Raw genomic sequence first — 21,901 nt, forward strand, 5'->3', positions numbered from 1 at the left:
TGTCTTTCTAGAGGAAACTGATTTACCAAGTTCTGAAGGATACACCTTGATTGAGGGCTAACCTGGGATAATCACAATGAAAGCATTTGGTTTATATCCTTGACGTGCCCTGTACTGGTGGATTCAAGTGTGATTTGGTACAAGGCAGGAACGTTCACCAATACAGACTAGAGGCAGGGACAACTTCCGCGTACAACAACACAAAACTGCAACATTTGAACGTTTCTCCTCTCCTCCGAGGTAGGTGTCGAGCTATTAAATAGACTCCCTGAAGAAATAAAACAATTAAATGACACCAAACAATTCAAAGCTCAGCTAAAACATCTCTTGGTGTCGAGGGTGATCTATTAAGTTTACGAGTTTATAATGGTATTTGGGATGCAATTCCAAACTAACATGATCAGTCTCCTGGTTCACATGTAATTTGTATCAAGAATGGCTGACACGAGTGAATGAGAAAGATTGAGTGATCAAGAGGATGGTAGTTTGTTTGTATAATTTTATGCGATGCCTTCTGTACTATAACACTGACATTTGTATGCAATTTTAGACAATTGTTGCCATAATAGAGATCTGTATTATTATTATTACAGTATGAGCTAAAGCTTAGCGAATTCCGGCAGCAGACTTCTGAATCTGTACAGGTTTCTCAGTCTGCTACGAACATGTTGGATAGCATAAAAGACGTGATTCGATCATGTAAGGTTAAGCAAGATACCGAGCACTTTGACTTGATCACACACTGTCAAAAACTCGCCATCAAGAGTGATCGCTACACTCCTGCCCATCAATGCCCGTACCATATTGTATGGGATGGCGTGAAGGGCAGTGCACTTGCTTATATTTAACTTTAGACCTGTTGTGTACGTGTTACGGGGAATCGGAAATAAAAGACTGAATTAGTTTACATCATCGACTGACTGTGCTCGGTTAAGGTTGGAGGGTAACTGAGAGAGAGACAAGGGCAGGACACTGGAAGTGGTAGTGGTGGTATGATCTGGTGGCGTGATGAGAACAGCCAATGGCATTTATTCAAACTGATCACCCCATATGACGTCACAGCATCATACGATCATACAGTTGGTTTTTGGCTGTGGCTTTAAACTTGCCAGTAATAATTTATAATATGTATAATAATTATTATTATAATTATTATTGTAATTCAATACATTACATTTCCTCCCTTCCAAATTTCAAAATAAATTGAATTTCACACAAGTCATAGATAAATTAAACAATACAAGTGTAATAATAAATATATAATAAACACATTTAAAATATAAATAACACATATCATTAGTAAATGTCATCCTTAAGTACTGTAAGTTATTTACAAGTTTAATTTCTCTACAGGTTTCCTAATACGAGTTGGGTATCTGTTTTGTATGATCAGCTGTTCTAGTGACAGGAGAAGGAACAGCTGAGGGTAGAGAAAGACGTGGTTTAGAATGAGGGGTTTGGCAAAAGTATTTGAAAAGCTAATACAGAAGAGACTATGCAGATTCATTGAAGATGCTCAATGTATTCCTCCCCACCAATTCGGTTTTAGGGCAAAACATTCTACTACGCAGCAACTTGCGAGGTTAACACAAACAATAGTGCAAGGGTTTGAAAATAAAAGACACTCTGCTGCTTTGTTTCTGGATGTTGCTCAGGCCTTTGACAAAGTATGGCACAAAGGCCTTCTGTATAAGCTATTTCAAACTGGACTTCCAAATTACTTGCAAAACATCATCGAATCATTTTTAGAAAACCGGACTTTTTCAGTAAAAAATAAATTTCTACTCATTTCCACTGTTCGACAGATCCGGGCTGGTGTGCCACAAGGCTCAATTTTAGGACCTATCCTGTTTAATATGTTCATGCATGACCTACCCCATTCCAGCTCATTCTACGCTTGCTCTTTTCGCTGATGACACTGCCTTGATTTCCCAACATCAAGACATTGACACAGCAGTTTGACATGCTTCAGACTGATACAGACCTACTGTTGGATTGGTTCGTTAATTGGAAAATCGCACTTAACCCTCTAAAATGTGAAGCGAAAATATTTTCGCTAAGAAAATTCAATCCCTTAAGGAATATAGAAATTCAAGATAACATCATACCATGGAATGAAAAATGGACAGAACTGTTAAATATTTGGGTGTCTTATTAGACTCTAAAACTTACTTATAAACAGCACATAAATTCAAAATTAAATCAAGCAAACACAAGATTGGCACAAATGTACCCAATTATCAATAGAAAGATCATCTCTTAAACTTAAATGCGCTCTTTTAATCTACCAAGGAATATTCAGACCCCTCTTAACTTATGCTTGTCCAGTTTGGGGTCCTTGCCTCCATAAATAAAAAAATGAACAAACTTCAAGTATTCCAAAACAAGTTTTTGAGAAATAGCAACAAATTCTCCATGGTTTGTTAGAAACCGACAGATTCATAATGAATTAGAAATTCCGACCATCTGTGACTACATCCGAAAACTAAGTGCTACATTTCTAGAAAACTCTGGACCAATCAACAGGTGCTGTCCATTTTAACAAAAAAAAAAAAAAAAAGAATGAGGGGTAGTGATGTGACATGGAGAGGTATGATTGCGGTGAGGAGGGGGAGAGACCAGCTGATCTAGTGAGGTCAGTGTTACTAATTCTGACTGGGCTTGGAGTTGGCGGACACTGAGCGCCTGTCTCACGCTCCGCAACTGTACGGTCCTGAGATGGTGGAATTTGACTGTCACTGTCAACAATACTACTGTGTAGTCCCCTATCAGCTGATCAAATATGTCTACTCCAAATTAAACCAGTTTTTGTCATAACAGAATACATCACATTATTTAACTGTTTTATTACAATGCCCTCTATCCATTTGTCTTTAGAGCGATAATCTCTCTCACTAATACAGATTGATTAGGAAATAGAATTCTCGTTTTTTCTACCGCCAAAATATTCTTTTTGTTTGTCCTATTTTAATTGCACAGTTCTGGCTACATTAGGTCTGAGTAAATCTAGCCTGCATCTTAGTGGTCTATTGAACATTAATTTGGCAGGTGTCCTCGTTAGTAGTACTATGAACGGAGTTTCTGTAAATCAAATAACATTCCTATTCAGGCTACTTTAGTATCAATATTTTCTTGAAAAGCCAATCTTATTTTACGTTTAGCATACTTAACTGAGTTTCTCAGCCTGACCATTAGACTGAGGATGATAAGCTGGTGAAAATGTATGTCTTATACCATTAAGTTGCATGAAATTTTTAAATTCAACTGAGGTAAATGGTGGTCCATTATCACTATGGATAGTGACAGGTAATCCAAATCTAGAAAATAGTTCTCTTAACTTTTCTATAGCTAGCTTAGCTGAAGTAGAGCCTACTTCAAATACTTCCAACCACTTAGTGTAAGCATCAATTACTACCAAGTAGGTCTTATCTTTGAAAGGACCCAAGTAATCAATATGCAATCTTTCCCATGGCATAGATGGATAGTGCCAAACATGTAGATTACTCTTACTAGGACTAGAACGTTCCATAAGACAGGAAGAGCAATTGTTCGCTAGGCTTTCAAATGTTTTCATCTATATTTGGCCACCAAATATAGGATCTTGCTACTGACTTCATTTTTACAATTCCCAAGTGACTCGCGTGTAACTCATTTAATACGTAGCTACGCAACTTGTTAGGAACAACAATTTTATATCCCCACATAACAATGCCATGCTCAACTGTTAGCTCGTCCTTCCTTTGGAAATAAGGTAAACAATTCCCTATTCTCTCCTGACAAAAAATTTGGCCATCCGTACATCACATAGTTATGTATTTGTTTTATAATAGGATCATTTTGGGTTTCAGCTTTTACATCTTCAAAAGTTAAAGGTACTGAACTTTCAGCGATACAGTGTAAATAGTTACCTTTCCACCTTGGTTCATTGTTATTATTTACAACGTGTTTAGTGCTTAATGGTAAGCGTGATTAATGCGTCTGCGTTACCATGCTTTTTCTGACCTTACAATACTGTACATCAAAAATTGTATCCACTTAAAAATAATGCGTATCTTTGTAATCGGCTTGCTGCGAAAACAGGTAAACCCGTTTTTCGGTCCAAATAATGCTAATTAAAGGTTTTTGTGATCAGTACACAATGTGAATTTTCGGCCAATACAAATATTGATGAAATGTCCTTACTCCATATACTACTGGCTAAAGCTTCCTTATCTATTTGTGAATATTGACATTCTGCTGGTGATAAAGTACGAGAGTGGTATGCAATAGGTTTCTCAACGCCTTCAGGGGTTATGATACTAAGTACGCAGCCCAGCCCTGTCGAGCTTGCGTCTACTGCTAGTTTTTACAGGCAACTTTGAATCATAATGTGCCAAAACTGGTGCTTTAGTCAAAACATCCTTGACATGGCTAAATGATTTGAGACATTTTTCATCAAAATCAAATGGCACACGTCCTTTTTTAACAAGTTGTACAACGGACTCAAGATTGTTGACAAATTATTGATAAACTTTCCATAATAATTTACCAAGCCAATAAAAGCTTTGACTTGAGTGACAGATTTAGGTACAGGTGCTTGATTTATAGCTTTAATTTTAGATTCAGAGGTATGCAGTCCATCTTTATCGATACTAAAACCCAGATACTCGATTTTTGTCTACAAAAGAACGTACATTTATCTTTCTTTACGGTAAATCCTTTTTCACTCAGGCGTTTACAAACCTCTTGCAACCTACTTACATGAGTTTCGTTATTAGGTGCGGTGATAAGAATATCATCCATGAACACTGATATGCCTTCTAAATTATGCAAAGATTGTTCAATAACTCTTTGAAATATGCCTGGGGCTGATGAGATTCCATAAGGCATTCTACAATATGAGAAAAGACCCTTATGCGTGCTAATTGTACATAATTTTTGTGACTCACTGTCTAACTTTAATTGCATATAGGCTTGACTAAGATCTATTTTAGAGAAACGTTCTCCATGCTGTAAATTTGCAAATACATCTTCTATTCTAGGTATAGGGTACTTGTCTACTTCTAGATACTGATTTAGAGTAACTTTAAAGTCTCACATAGCCTTAATTTCACCGTTCTTTTTTAATACTGGTACAATGGGCGTTCCCCATTCCGAGTGCTTACTGGAATTAACACTTGTTCGTCAACTAAGCGTTGTAGTTCTTTTTCTACCTTACTTTTCAATGAGAATGGTATCGGTCTTGGCTTAAAATATCTAGGTCTAGCATTTTCTTTTAGATTTAGTTTTACTGGTTCGCCTGTATACTGACCTAGTTTCTCAGTGAACACTTCTGGAAATTGATTAGTTAGCTCGGACGTCATTGTCTCGAAATTAGCCTTGTTATCTATAGGTCTGTTTATAACACACAAGTTATTTTTAAACGAAATGTCAACTCCAGTACTTTAAGCCATCACGACCCATTAAAGGATGTGAACCTCCTCTAATCACATACAAATCTAAGCATTTATGTATTTTCTCATAGCAAACATCAACATTAACTTTGCCCACAGGTATAATAGGTTCATTAGTGTACGAACTCAAAGTTAGGTCGTTTTCTAACAATTTACAAGAACTAAAATTATTTTCATAAAAATCCTCACTACACACTGTGACACTAGCTCCAGTATTCAACTTCAAATATGGTTTCTCGACCTTGCACTAGGACTTTAATCTTAATTGGGTCAACTCTAATTCTTTCACCGTGAGTTTCATTTACTTTAAATAAATTCTGTATGTCCCTCGACATAACTCTCAAGATTTTCATCACTCTGAACATAATTCTTAGAATTATTTGAATCTGGACAGTTTCTGAACTATCATTTACAAAATTATGTTTCTTATAATCTTTGTTTTTCTTGTTTTGAAAATTAGACTGATTAAGATATACCTTTCTTAACTTTCGAAAGCTGATTGTCTGGTAACTTACTAATTTCAGTAGATCGACATACCTTAGATATGTGATTTCTTTTACCACATTTGTGACACACAACACCAAAACAATTTGCACTGCTTCCTATAGTGACCACACTGCCCACAGCACGTACACTGCACCTTGACTTCGTGCCTTGCGTTGTAGCTCCCGCTGCCGCCGACTCTCACATGTGGGTGGTGATGCGCTGCCATCCGCTGGACCCGGCTGCCGCCGTTCACTGTCAATGCCGCCGCATTCTTCTCCGCCGCTTCCACTGAGCAGACGATTTTCACAGCCTGGTCGAAGGTTAGGGTGGTCCTCTCCCAACAGCCCTCTGCTTGTCGACTCACTCCTGATGCCGCTCACCAGTCTGTCTCTGAGATAGTCGTTGAGGGATGCGCCAAACTCGCAGTATGCAGACAACTTCTTGAGGCTGGCGATGTACTCTGCGACTGATTCTCCTTCCTGCTTGATTCCTTTTGCTGAACTTGTACCTTTCAGCTATGAATGATGGCTTCGGGTACAAATGGTCCTGAATTAACTTCACTAATTCATCGAACTTTTTTTACTGAAGGTTTTTCCGGCGTACATAAATCTCGTAACAAACTGTACGTTTTCACACACCCACGACTGTTAGTAACGTACTAACATTTTTTGTCGTCACTAATACTGTTACAGTCAACGAATAATTCAAATCGTTCAACATACGAATTCCAAGTTTCTGCACTGTTGTCGAAGTCACCGATTCCGCCAATAATTCCCGCCATTTTTACTGTTTCACTAAATAAAGACGAAATGTTCCAATTTACGACCTAGTCTTCCAACATCAAAATGTACCGATTTTGAGTCCACGTGAACGCCCAAACTACAGACACACTTCCTCCCACTATAATTTTCGGAGAAAATTATTTACGCACAATCGAACAGGTTGCATTGCACTCGCGGGATCGCATTAATACCTCGTCGCCAATTGTTGTGTACGTGTTACGGGGAATCGGAATAAAAGACTGAATTAGTTTACATCATCGACTGTGCTCGGTTAAGGTTGGAGGGTAACTGAGAGAGAGACAAGGGCAGGTAGGTAGTGGTGGTTATGATCTGGTGGCGTGATGAGAACAGCCAATGGCATTTATTCAAACTGATCACCCCATATGACGTCACAGCATCATACGATCATACAGTTGGTCTTTGGCTGTGGCTTTAACTTGCCAGGTAACAATTTATAATATGTATAATAATTATTATTATAATTATTATTGTAATTCAATACATTACAAGACCATTTTCTACAAACCACTATTCAGAGTGATGTTTTCAAGGTCAGAATTAAAATAGGAGATGGCTTCCCAGACTGAGCTAGGATGATAAGACCAGTGCATCTGGCAGTTTATCATACATATGAGCCACGCAATGTTAATACACATAAGGAAGTTTACAAATTAAATAGTACAGGGCCAAGACAACTTCTCTGACATATACCTCGCCTTCTAACTACAGAACGAGATGTCTTGTTTTCAACCATCGTAACTTGGCTTCTTCATACAAGACAAGACTTCACCCATTCAATAGCGTTTTCATCAAAACCACAGAAGTAAATTTGGTTGTATTTTATTTTCAAGTAATATGTTAGTAAGAAAGAGTTTACACACAATTAAAAACGTTGTTTAACCTTTTTGAATCTCAGACATGTTACCTTATAATGAGATGGTTATATTACATACATTAATCATTTTATACTGTTAGAATTTATTATGTCTAAATCATTGTTTTTGTTGGTAGAGATAGTCATGGTGGAACCAAATGAAGAATCATTGAGCAGCCTTTGCCGGAACTTGGCCTCACTTCGTTTTTCTTTACGATATAAAAATCAAATATTGTTCTTACTAACTTATCGGTGGGACTTATTAATTGTCCTAATTACGTGGGTACAATAAGTGTTAAAAACTTATTGTAACACCGTCCAACAAATTAACTCTAAAATATCATGAATAGTATTTAGAGCCGACCAATTGGCAAATCAGAAAAAACCCACAGCTGTTCACTTGTGGGAGGGATTGTCACTATTGGCTGGGTTCGGGTTCGACTGACTGAAAATTTTTTAGAGGGTTAGTTGATACTCGATAGTCACTTTTGATAAAATTGATAACAATCAGGTGTTATAATGTTGTTGATTAGGACTTCAAGCTACTGTTTTAGTTACAAATAGTATATTAGCAAATTGTATTGATATAATTATTGAGCAATAATTATCTTACCTTAATAATTATATATACCTTATCTTTTATGTATTACATTCCTCTGCCTAGTGCCAATAAAATAGTGATTAGGTTTTATGTAGCCTATAAACAACTGCATGAGGGAAAATCTGAATTATGTAAGTATAAATTTGGTTGTATTTTATTTTCAAGTAACGTATTAGTAAGAGACAGCCTTCACACAATCAAAACAGTGATCAACCTTTTTGAATCTCAGAAATGTTAGCTTATAATGAGATGGTTATATTGCATTAATCATTTTATACTGTTAGAATTTATTATGTCTAAATTATTGTTTTTGTTGGTAGAGATAGTCATGGTGGAACCAAATGAAGAATCATTGAGCAGCCTTTGCCGGAACTTGGCCTTTAGCACAATCTGGTGGACTGTATTGTACTTTGCTCTTGTAAAGACTAAGATATGGGGACAGCAGTCTGCCGAGTTCTACTGTCGTATTGTCACTGTCGTCCATGCTGTGACCGTAGTCACACTATCGGTGGGTTGTTACTGGCAGGGACCTGACCCCTACAAATCTCCAGGTTTGCTACATTATTAATGATCACCTACGTTATCACTCAAAATGAATCTGTATTAAATATATCCCTTATCTTTGGAGTATTGAGCCTTCAGGTCAGACATGAGTTAAATATGTATAAAACAAACAAATAAATGCAATAATTTTGTAGGTACTTTATTTCTCACTGGCAATAGGGAAATGGTCAAACCAGTCTTGTACATGATGACGATTCTAATTCATATTATATATTGATAAGAGTTTAAATTTATCCTTGTTATTTTATTACTGTAATCGATCAATTAATAAATTGTTAATATTAATGCAATACCAATCAAGATTAGAGCGTTAATGTGGTCTGATCTTGAATTTGAGTACTGTATCAAAAGATGTTTTTCTTATTGTGCTAGCAGTGTGAAGTGGCATGAAAAGTGCCACGAATGGCAGTCTCTAATGGCAGGTACTGTCTTTTGCCAAATCAATCAATGTGATCTGATCATTGAAAAATACGTATGAGAAATTCCCCTGGCCGTCAGTATGAGCTGTAATGGCTCCCTTGGTCCCACTCAACACCACTGGCAGTTCAGAAAAAGACAAAAATCCCTTGAGATAGTATCTAAAACTCTAGTTCAGGTCACATGAGCGCCTCCCTTCCCTAGCTTGGATAAGGTAAGAAGAACAGTGGTATATGGACACTGAACCTTCTTATCACTAGTCGTCAAATGGCTCTCTGACACTGTCATGTCTCTTACTTTTTAATATGTCTCAGATCGTCATACTAAAAAAATCAGCTTTAGGAAAAAAATTATACGTCTCTGAAAACGTTTATATCAAAAGTCTATAAATAGATTAAGACAAAAAAATTTGTTACTTATCAACTATATAATACCTAACTGACTTATGTCAAAATTATTTATTTTTGACAAATACAAACTGTTTGCTTCATATTTATTATGATATAAGTGTTTAGTTTTGCAAATAGAGGAGATGATTATTGTTTGTTGTTGTTGTGTTGCAGACAGTAATAAAATTGGCTTACAGTATAAAGAGGCCACCACCGCAATAGAATCATATTTATGATTATCTAAACTATAGAAACCAAAATGTTGACACGAATTACATTATATAAAAACTATCTACGTCATGTATCTATAAAATGTAACAAACAAAACAGTTTAACATTTAGTTACTTTTTACTGTTTTTAAGGATGATTCTATGATTCTATTATGGTAGTGGCCTCTTATTATACTGCAGCCATGAAATGTTAATATTTAATCCTGTCAATATACTTATCAACTTTTTCCGCTGTTAATATCGATGAACTCAAAAATGGGCATGTATAAGTGTCTGTAGTTGTACAGTAAGTTATTTTTGGCTTAATGGCTGTATCCTTTTGAATAATTATTTGGACTTTACATCCAGATAGAATTACACTTAATGACCCTCTATCACTAAAGACCAACATAATCAGGTGTTGTCCAGGTGAGAGGAATACCCTACTGCAAGACATAACACTGGAAATCAGTTTGGGGTACTTTCTGTATGACCTGGGCTGGAGCTTGTATCATCAGACAGAACCAGCCATCATGATCCTCCATCATGTTGTCAGCGTAATATCCATTGGGACGGTGCTTTTTACTCGGACTTCGGGTGGTGAGGCAGTAAGTATTTCTCTACTCTTTTATTGTCTGTTAGCTGAAAATTTTACTTAATATGCCCTTTTTAAAAATAAGTTTTTTAACTTCAACGAACGTTTTAAAGTTTGTTTTCAACGATGGAAAAATTTTGAAAGTAACAGTTTTTTCAGACATTTACCTTGATTCAGTGATTCAGTGATATAAGAAATTAGTAATAGTATGTTTTGAGATCTGCAATCTGTTCTCTCCCTTAGGTTGAATAACTAACCTAACACCTAACTACAATCTAGATTTAAATGTTATTTTTTAATAGGTACAGATCCAATCATAACCAAATATTGATAAGACCTAGGGACAGTTATTGGTTAATTGTTTGTTGAGTTTTGATCTTTTAATTAATTGTTATTTGTATAGTGCTCAATAACTAAATTTTAAACAAAATGTTACCAAATGCTTAAAAATATTTTATATGGATAGATATTTATTTTTTGTGAACAATCGCTTACCAATCTTCAAGGGACGATAAAAGGGGTTGTTAGAGATAGCAGAGATATTGAGACCAGAGATGACGATAAAAGGGGGATTGTTAGAGGTAGCAGGGATATTGAGCCTAGAGATGAGGATCAAAGGGGGTTGTTACAGGTAGAAGGGATATTGAGCCTGGAGATGATAAAAGCGGGGTTGTTACAGGTAGCAGGGATATTGAGCCTTGAGATGACGATTAAAGACTGGTTGTTACAGGTAGCAGGGATATTGAGCCTGGAGATGACGATTAAAGGGGGGTTGTTACAGGTAGCAGGGATATTGAGCCTGGAGATGACGATAAAGGGGGGTTGTTACAGGTAGCAGGTATATTGAGCCTGGAGATGACGATAAAAGCGGGGTTGTTACAGGTAGCAGGGATATTGAGCCTGGAGATGACGATAAAAGGGGGTTGTTACAGGTAGCAGGGATATTGAGACTAGAGATGACGATAAAGGGCGTTGTTACAGGTAGCAGGTATATTGAGGCTGGAGATGACGATAAAAGGGGGGATTGTTAGAGGTAGTAGAGATATTGAGCCTAGAGATGACGATAAAGGGGGGTTGTTATAGGTAGAAAGGATATTGAGCCTGGAGATGACGATAAAGGGGGGATTGTTACAGGTAGCAGGGATATTGAGCCTGGAGATGATGATAAAAGGGGGTTGTTACAGGTAGCAGGGATATTGAGCCTGAAGATGACGATAAAAGGGGGGTTGTTACAGGTAGCAGGGATATTGAGCCTGGAGATGACGCTAAAAGGGGGGTTGTTACAGGTAGCAGGGATATTGAGCCTGGAGATGACCAACCCTCTGCTGCAGATGCGCTGGTTCCTGCGTACTGCAGGCTACAACAACACTCTGGCACATACCATCGTGGAGCTCCTATTCGTGGCCATGTTCTTGGTTATGCGGCTTGGACTGGGGTCGGCTATAACGTATTGTGTCGTCACCAGCCCTAAGCCACGGCGCGATGTCAAATTTTGCACTCTCTCTCTCTACCTGATATCTCTCGCTTTCATTTTCTACATATTCCAGTTCATTAGAAGAAAATACATCGGTAAGAAGAGCAACGACTGACCTGCTTATCGAAGTGTATATCCAACGAGTATATCTTATGTATATAGAAAAGCTGTATGTGATAGTCCAACTTATGTGATGTCATTAGTGAGGTCCAACGCTGCGATACCGAGTATTTTAAGAGTTAAGTTTGCTTGCTTCCAAATGTACTTAATTATTCCAAAGAAGTAGAATCAGAAGTGTTAAACACATTTGTTAGAGACTGCTTTAATGTTAAGTGCTTCCTCGTTTGGCCTAAGGTTTAATTTGAATGTTTCCAAAAATCGTACAAAACGAAAACTTGGTAATTCCTCATTACAAAGCAATCTTTTATAATCATAAACTATCTATTTATGATTAACTATCTATTTATGATGATAGTTTATGATAAACTATCTATATAATTTTTAGACGTTTTTCTAACTTAGACAAAACTTAAAAAAATTCTTATTGTGAACTTGAATTTTCAACTGTTATTGATATAAGTTTTCATACAACTACAGTTTAAGGATATAGAGAAAGCATGACGAAGTTGTTTTTTTTTTTGTTACCTCTAGCAGATTGGAGGTTCTGTATAGGAAATATACGCACACATTCAATAATAACCAAAGTTTTTATTGTAAAGTTTTGCATATAATTTATGAAGTCCGGTTAGAGAAATAAATTTCCCACATATGTTTTACATGTTGTAGCTAAATAGTCTGAAATAGAAACATAAAACATTTAGACTACTTAAAACATAAGTAAAAGCAGATGCAAATACAATTATTTAGATCCATATATATATATATATATATATATATATATATATATATATATATATATATATATATATATATATATATATATATATATATATATAAGGGGCAGGAATTAGGTGTAATACATAAGTTGGTCTAATATATCTAAATTGCACCATCACATGTCATAAAGGAAAATATTGGAATTATAAGTATTCTGGTAGGGTTGTTGTTTAAAACGTAAATGTTTTGAAGTGTCCATGTACTCACTACAGTATTAGTATAATTCAGCTGACCATACTATTAATTTATAATTGTATTAATGTTGTGCAGTATTATCAACTAACACTAGTTTATTTTATTGTACAAAAAGCAATGTATTGGTGTATACTTAATTTACAGTATTATTTATAGTTTATGTAATTATTATTGTAATTTTCACCGTTTTACATTCTTCATTGATGATGAACAGGAGAAACTATGAAAATAATAATCTTTACTTTGATGTGCAGTCATAGTCAAATTGATAGAAACCTTAATAGGTTCCTAAAAAGGTTTTTCATAACTATAAAATATACAAAGGGTAAGGCTTCCTGTATTTATTAATCCAAAAAATGGTTCAAATTGGTAATAATGTATTGGTGTCGCAACAACACCAGTGTTTGTTATTATTGCAATAGTAATTTAATATTTGAAAATTTGTATTTATTTACTAGTGATATTAAATTAAACATTTTCCAATGCTCCAAGATTCTTCATATAATATCTAGTTTAACCCTTTAAGTGCAGTGTTTTCAACAATGCTGTCAACTGATACTGCCGGGTATATTTGCCGTGCATAGAGTCAGCATACATGTAGTGTGTTTCTCATCCACCATGAACAACTTCAGTCACATCTTCATTTACTAAACTGCCACCAGAATTTCCTGATTCATTACGTCAGGTTGTGATAAATAAATTGAGTTCATCTCCCGATCACCATCATTCTCAGAAAAGTTATATACTGCTGAATGCCTAACTCACAACAACGCATCTGAACAAGTCTAAAATTGATAAAACGTCTTTATCATTATTACAAATAACTCCTGCCATACCAACTGAACCACAATCGAAATAGAAAGTAAAAAACTTACAGTAGCAACTTCAAATGCGCAATTAAAAACCTAGGGACAACGTTTTGTTTCTAACGTGTAGGTAAGACTTCGCCATGTGCTTTCTTGATAGTTCTTTAGTTGACCGTCAGAGTGTAGTAGCAATTAAACACCACTACTGTGGATTTTTAGTAGTTCAAATAATCTTATAGCTGTCTGGTATCGTGTAGCGAAGCAGCTGTTTGGAACGTGTTAACCGGCAGTCAAGGGGTTAAAAACATAATGAGGCTATCTAATATTAATTCTATCTTGCAGTCTTAGCTCTGTATTGCCAACTGAAGAATGTTTCTGTTTTGCTTTACTTTTCATGAGAATTTCTAATCGCATATTGAATGATGTAAACTGTCCAACGCTTATTAACTCTGCCCAAGCTTTCCAGCTTAGTTGTAATGTGCTCTGACAAATATTGTGTGCGGAACATAAGTGATTAGCGGATAGCAATAGACCGAATGAATGATAGGAAATTGTGTTGGAGTAATGATTGCGTAATGTTGTTAGAGTCAATACAGTTATATGCTCTATTATAGTGATAAATGTGTGTCTGTCGTTTCTGTCACTTTCAGCTGTTACATCACTTAAACATTTTTGTTTCTGTTTGCAAGTTCATCTCAAAGCTATACATCTTAAGAGCTTATGTATTTGTGTCAGTTGTACATTAATAAGATGAACAGGGGTTATTAAGTAAAAATATTCACTGTGTTAAGACACCATGTCACTAACAGTTATTGTTTGTTTATGAGAAAAACAAATGCACTATTCTACACTTACACATCTGTTGTACGATTATGTTCTGTATAAATAGGTGTTTGTACAATAGTAACAAGGTTTTGTTTGTAAATTTAACCTCAGTTATAATTCCAGTATTTTGTCCAGTTTTAGTAACTATGCAATTTTGTTTTTATGGTACCAGTATTATACTTTATAACTAAAGATGTTTACATTCTCAAAGGGTTTTTATTGATATCTCGATAAGCTGATTTTCAGGTGTTCAAAAACACATCTAAGAGGTGTGCAATAATATGTACCATTGTCAAACAGTTCATTATTTATAGTGTATAAAACGCACAGTATCAATACAGTATTTTTAATTTTATTAATAATTTGGGTACTACTAATTATTCAATATGTGATGTTATAAAATAGCTATAGGATTTAGTGTTAATATGACGATAAAATCACCAACACATATGTAAACATTGTCACTGAAAGTAATAGTTACGTTTACCAGTTGTAATTAATTCATCCTCACTTCGCAATTAACTAAAGTGTGTCATTTTGCTTCTACCATTTAATTGTGGTATGGCACAGCTGTATGAACACAATTTACGTATTACCTTTTTTGAGAAAAATATTTTTACACAGCTTTTTCACAGAAAGTAACATATTGCGGTATTATAATGTATCATCACTTTATATCAAGGTTTTTAATTAATACTAATGATTAATTCCGAGTATTTAACACATTCCATAGTTTTAATTTTTGTACTTATATATTATTTTGTAAAAAATATACTATACTTAATTTTAATTTTAAACAGCCTAATATTATTACAGCAAATATTTGTTAAGCATGAAAATGCAAATCATAAATCTAATTATAAACTAGAAATTTTATGTGCTTCAAAATTATTAAATTTATAGTAAAATATGGTACAGTTAACTTAATAATTCAGTGTACTTAATAACATTAATTATTAAATTTGTACTCTGTCCATTAATAATTAACTGTGCAATCCAGAGTATTTTGTAAAAAGAAATTAAGTATGTCCAGTTCTTTATTTTTATAAGTATTTACCTGATAAAACATAGCAAAATCTGTGTCAATTTTATGAATATTTAGGTTACACATTGATATGTGATCACGGTTTGTTCTATCTCTAATTGTTATGGAAAGTTGCAAGTATAATAATTATAACTCTATTGCTTCAAAAAAATGTTCAACAATTTTCTTGCAGTTGTCAATGGTAGGCATAAATTATTTAAATTAGAAAAATTGTATTCCATTTATTACTATAATTATCCATATGATTTCTCCTATATTCATGGTTAAATTTCCCAACGGTTTACCATATGGTCACAAACAGAGTTGAAAACATTTAGCATCAGATAGAATTTCATTTGAGCCTTTAATTGTTACGGATTATTAGTTGATTGAGTGCCTCTGGAAATAATATGGCACCAATCTGTTCTGGTATATCTTCAGAAGCTGTCAACTGTTGTTTTGAATAAAGTAGTGTTCCTACTTCTTGTCTTATATTACCATCCTGAATTATATTCTTCTTAATGGTAATATACAGTTACCTCCATAACATAGTGACTGGACATCTCATAAATCAGAGCTTCCAGATAAACCCGTACATGTCTCTAAAATTCTCTTTGGCAATGATTCTGACTAATTTTGTTCTATTCTGAATAATTGTTACATATAGCATGTTACACAGTATCATCAGAGTATTAGCTCGTAAAACATAAATATACAGACAAAGTTATAGTAAAACTTTTTCTAGACTTCAAGGAGACAAGTCTTCACTAGGTTACGTAGGTCTTGTTCAGATTCAGGTTACATATTCATGGAGAAGAGAACAATATAACAAATATGTTTTTTTGTTATACGAGAATTGTAATAGTGTTGTAAATTATTCTTCACCTCTTCTTTACTCAAGAAGAAATATTTCTCCTTGTAGAAAGGTCCGTCTTCCGGCCATTTTTCTTTTTTTACTTAAGCGCTGTTCATTTTCTTTATGGAGGTTGTCAGGCATATTTTTATAAACCAAAGCTCCTTTATAACTTGGCTTTGTTTCATAAAAACAAATGATAAGTTGGCAGCACAAAATTATTTCCTGTGCCTGTCTTGGTTAGTCCTAACTACATGCAGCACGACTTCTCTTATGTATAGTGCCACTACAGTTTTAAATTTTAAAAGGTTCTCAATAACTGACTTAATAGTTTAGTTCTGAAAGGCATCTAATCACTCTTTTCTGTTAGATAAGAACTCTGTCCAGGTTTGAACTGACTGTTTTACTCCATATTGCAAACTCATATCCTCTAAATACACAATTTTTGCTGTTGTATTCCCAATTTGCTTGTTTGGTTCGTCTGATGACGTAAATTCCTGAGCTGAGATTTTTACAAAGCTGGTCAATATGAGGTTCTTGTCTACCACAACTCTAAGGTACTTAATGTTTTCTTCTTTCTTCAGATCAGGTAGTCCACTGTTAATTTCCTTTTTTGCAGATGTTATAAACTATCTGCAGTTATCCTTTCTTTAAACACTACGTCATTCAAGTAGCAGTATTGTTTAGCCGTATTGAAGGTAAAATATGCTTTAATGTCAATCTGCTCATTTTATATTTCTGCTCCTGTAATGACAGTGTCATCTGCAAACATGACAGTATGACAGATATCTATGAGTGGGTTTGATAGGTAATTTGTTAGCAGGAGAAATAAAACAGCGCCCATCACTGATACTTGGGGCACACCTAAGGTATCATCATAGTGTTATTAAAGAGACATTTAACTTCCACCATCTGTTGTCTATTATTTAGACAGCTGTTAAACCAGGTTAATGTTGTTCCAGTAATTCCTAGAGTTTTTAACTTACCAAGTAGGCAGTCATGATTAAAGGAATTGAAAGACTTACTAAAATCTAGTTACCAAACAGCCTTCTTCCAGCTTGTTTTTATATTTTCAATTAGTTGTATAAGAGCTGTAGCTGTTGACCTGCCTTTCATTAACTTTGTCTTGTTGGCTTTTAGTTAATAGGGTTTTTTTGTTCAAAGTGTAGTAGCAATCTATTTAAGGCTCTTTTTTATATATTTTTTTGAAATTAAATAAGAGAAATTGGACATTAGCTGCTTGTTTCTGTAGTAGGCCCATACAAACTTTGGGTAGATTTAGCAGTTTTTAGTTTTGCTGGGAAATACCTTGTTGAAATGATTTGCTACTTATAAATGTTAATGGTATGACTATATCTTCTTTGCAGCTCTTTGCTAGTTTGTCTAAAATTTCATCATTGTTACCTTTATTTTAACAATTTCTACCAGTGTCATCAAATTCTTTTATAACAAACAGCCTTGTTGCCTTTACCATACATAAAGAGAATTTTGTCTTAATCTCGGATTTCCATTTATGACTCATTCTATGATAAACCTTAGAAACATTACAGTCATGAACTGTACAGTTTATACTTTGTGTAAGAATCAGTTGTAGAAGCTTTGTTTATGAGTTTGAAGCAGCCACCATGTATATATATATATATATATATATATATATATATATATATATATATATATATTTGAAGTGAATAGGAGAAAGTCAGGATTTGTGGTGATATTTTTAGTCTAAGCTCTGTGTACTGGTACTGTTTTTTATTTTATTTTTTTATATATTTTTTTTAATAACACATCACAGGAGATTTTATTATATTAATATAGCTCTCGCATCTAGAAAAATAAGTTTTCTTATTTTATTAATAAGTAAAGTTACTTTATATTTTAAGATTTATTTGGTTTGAATTATTTTTCTTATTTATACAGGTACTATTAATCTACATTCCATTTATTCGTTTATCTGCATTTGTAAAAAACAATATTCAACCAGACATTAATAAAAATTGCCATGTGCTGTATACAATGATAGATTGTTATTTTACAATTATGTATTGTTTTTAAATCAATGTTTCAAAGATGAGAAATCAAAAAGTTTTATTTTGTATTGTTGTACATGTAGTATAGTATGTATTTGAGGTGGATATAACAAAATTGTATGTACTAAATATAAATAACAAATTGTATTTCAGTTGGTTACTACTTTGAAGTTAAATAAATATTTAAGATATTTTCTCTTAGTTTGATTAATATATTAACTAATTAGTTTCAATTGATTTCAATCAAGTACTTAAATTAATTTATAGTTCCTTAATTTTGTAAAAATATTTATGTTTCTTACTATAACTTGAGCTACATTTCTTTGATTACCAATATGGCTCTGTCACTATTAACCCATAGAAAATGTTTGCTAGCCAGCAAAGATACTAACCACACCTATCATTCCCATGTCATTACATTTTACAAAATTTCAAAAAATTTTTTATCATAAATAAAATTAATGAATATGTTTTTTATAAAAATTAATTTGAAACCGGTGCCATAATATATTTGTTTTAATTAAAATCAGGATTATTATTAACAACTAATATGCAAAGAATACTCGTATTTCTCATATGAAAGTTTGTAAAAATAAATATTTTGACTTTCTGGTTAAACTAGTGTAAATTTTTTTGAAACTTAATTTTGGTTTTTTACTGTGATACGTTTAGGTAGCATAACACAACATTTGTATGGAAAGGAAACTAAACTTCTAATTTAAAATATTGAAACAAGTAAAATATAACACAAATTCATAGTCCAGATTTTGTTTATACCAAAGAATTCCCAAATGAGTTCCTCTGGTGTGTCCTCACACCCTACAGCCAGTCATTCAAGTGTGAAGCCAGCTTGGGTTATAGTATGAAGATTACTTCAAAGTTTTATTGGTGACTATTGAATGCTTATTCAAAATCAGTTTCATCAAAGAACAAAAGTTTGCAATGGAGTCTTTCGACAGAAGATCAAGATGGAAATAGATTTTAAGAAACTAAATATTGAGACTTGAAACCATTTTTTTAGTGTAAAAAGTTAACAAATAAAACAATGTAGAAATACTCCAAAGTCAAATAAGTCTAGAAATTTGACTTCATTGCCATATTCTTGATTTAAAATTAAAAATTAAATTGATATTTCTTGTCTGTTGTCATCAATCGGTAAGGACAGAGGGGAAATTGTTTGATGATGATCTTTACATTGTAATATTTAATACCATAAGCTACCCTGATTAGAGAGATCTGCAGCCATTTTGAAATCTAAAGCTCAGGAAAATGTTGTTTGTAATATTTTCCAGCAAACTCATTTTTGGATAATAATTGAGAACCCTTAACCAAGAGTCGTTTTAAAAAAGAGATAAAATTTTGTTTTTAGATACTAACAAACTTACAAATTGTTGCATTGTCTGCAATCGAATAATATGTGTTCATTTTTTATATTCAATGTTTATGTTACTTTTACTAGCAAGAACTAATTTATTATTGTTTCTCCAGTTACCATTCATCTATCTTATGGACAAATAATATTTTGGTATCCCCTCAAAACGGGATTGGTGCTCTCAAAAATAACTGCTTGTCTGTTAATTTAAGTCTGACTCACCTAGTCACCTACTTGTTGTTACCCTATCTTAGTGCACTTTGTTGTGTAGTTGAGAGAGAAATAAATGTGTTGAGATGATAATTTTGTTTTCTTCAAGATCCCATACAAAAACAATGTAAGTGTAATGTCATAGTCATAATTCTTTATTAACATATAGATTGAGAATAGTATTGGGTCATCTTAGCCTATACCAAACACACATTTCAGTGATTTTTATAAAATTTACAATAAGTTAATTTAGTATTTTGATAGTTGGTTAAGGACTCAAATTCTTCTAGACTGTAGAAAGGATGGTTCAGCAGACACTTGTAGATGGTCTTCCTCAAATGCTGGTTGTGGTGAACTTTGACTTCATCTGGAATTCTAATATTTGACACCAAAGTATTTGGCTGCTTCTCGTACATGGTCAGACGGTGGATGGGTAGAGCGTGTTGGCTCTTCTTGTGGAAATTTTGGATGTGAGCTCTTCTTATCAGAGATTTTGTATCTCAATAATGAAAAGCCCAACTCTTGTAAGATGTTTAGATCTCTAAATGCATCCTTACAGGAGTCCTGTGGGTCTAAATTGGAGAAAATATGTATAGCCTTCTGAAGTACTAGGACTCTTTTGAGGTTTCGTTTGGAGGAGCTTCCCCAAGCTGCCAGGCCATATTGCAGGTGGGTCTCAAAAGTGGTGAAATATGCTGTTTCAACTGTGTCAGCACTGATAACTTCTTTATAATACACAGTGAAGAGTTTAATATTTTGCAGAGTTTATCAGTGTAAGGATTCCATGAAAGTTGATTGTCTTTGAGTATTCCAACGTACTTTGCATGGTGCATTCTTGTTACTCTAGGAATTTCTGTCACTTCATCCTTTTTTCTTCTCATAAGAATTTGTTGACTCTTATTCTTCTTAAGGTCCAGGTAATTTGCAGTACAATACTGTTCAACCATGCTCATGGCTGTAAAAGATTCTATTTCCAGTATTTCAGGTGTTTTATTCTGGAGGTGTAGCAGTGTCATCTGCATACATAAAAGACCTTCAGTAGCCACAAAGGTAACTTGGCAAATCACATTCATATATAATGAATAAAATCTGTCCCAATATAGATCCTTCAGGGACTCGTTTGGATATGACTATATCCTTGGATCTGATTGTTTGAGTGCGGCAGTTCACTGTTGATGTTAATTCCACAGCTTGGAAGGTAACTTTCATACATCAGAAATCAGAAACTCTTATTACAACATTTCTTAGAGAAATGTATAGTGTCAGTTTACAGTGGATACAATTCAAATTGTATACAAAAATAATGTCACTCTTGAATGTCTTTCCAGTGCACATATTCATCTAGGGTGTAGAAGGGTCTTGATGTCAGCCAGTCATTCAGCGATGCCTTCAGCTTCATTCCTTTAAGAGCTTTTAGTTCTTGTGGTAATATGTTGTACAGCTTCTTGCCAGCATATGGCGGTTTTCTTTCATACAGTGTAAGATGGTGGGCTGGTAGTGGGTAGTTTGCAAGATGTCAGGTGTAGTAGTCGTGGTGGTCAGCAGCTCGAGGTAGGTTCTTCCCATCAACATACAGTATAACCTCCCGAATATAGAGGGCAATCACTGTCATGATTTTTTAGGTTCTTAAAGGCTTCTTTACAGGTGTCTCTGGGGCCCAGGCAGTTAAGAATCCTTATAGCTTTTTTCTGAAGTCACAGTAGTTGTTGTAGGTCCTCTTGAGTTGTTCCTCCCCAGGCGGCTATCCCGTATCGAATATGAGTTTCAAATATTGCAAAGTAAGTAGTCTTTGCTGTTGGGGTGTTACTGATTGTTTTTATTCGCTTCAAGATATAAAGACTGGTATTTAATTTCTTACATACCTT

The 21,901-nt window shown here is 34.2% G+C and overlaps 1 protein-coding gene across 1 annotated transcript; it reads left to right on the forward strand.

Moving 5' to 3' along the window:
- The first annotated feature begins 8,004 nt into the window (after positions 1-8,004).
- LOC124356654 (TLC domain-containing protein 5-like) lies at positions 8,005-20,126 on the forward strand. The gene is made up of 4 exons (XM_046807781.1): positions 8,005-8,306; positions 8,498-8,726; positions 10,185-10,363; positions 11,637-20,126. The coding sequence occupies exons 1-4, from the start codon at positions 8,286-8,288 to the stop codon at positions 11,937-11,939; spliced, it is 732 nt and encodes a 243-aa protein (XP_046663737.1). The 5' UTR covers positions 8,005-8,285; the 3' UTR covers positions 11,940-20,126.
- The last annotated feature ends 1,775 nt before the right edge of the window (positions 20,127-21,901 follow it).

This window comes from Homalodisca vitripennis, chromosome 3 (assembly GCF_021130785.1).
Source record: "Homalodisca vitripennis isolate AUS2020 chromosome 3, UT_GWSS_2.1, whole genome shotgun sequence".
Taxonomy (NCBI): domain Eukaryota; kingdom Metazoa; phylum Arthropoda; class Insecta; order Hemiptera; family Cicadellidae; genus Homalodisca; species Homalodisca vitripennis.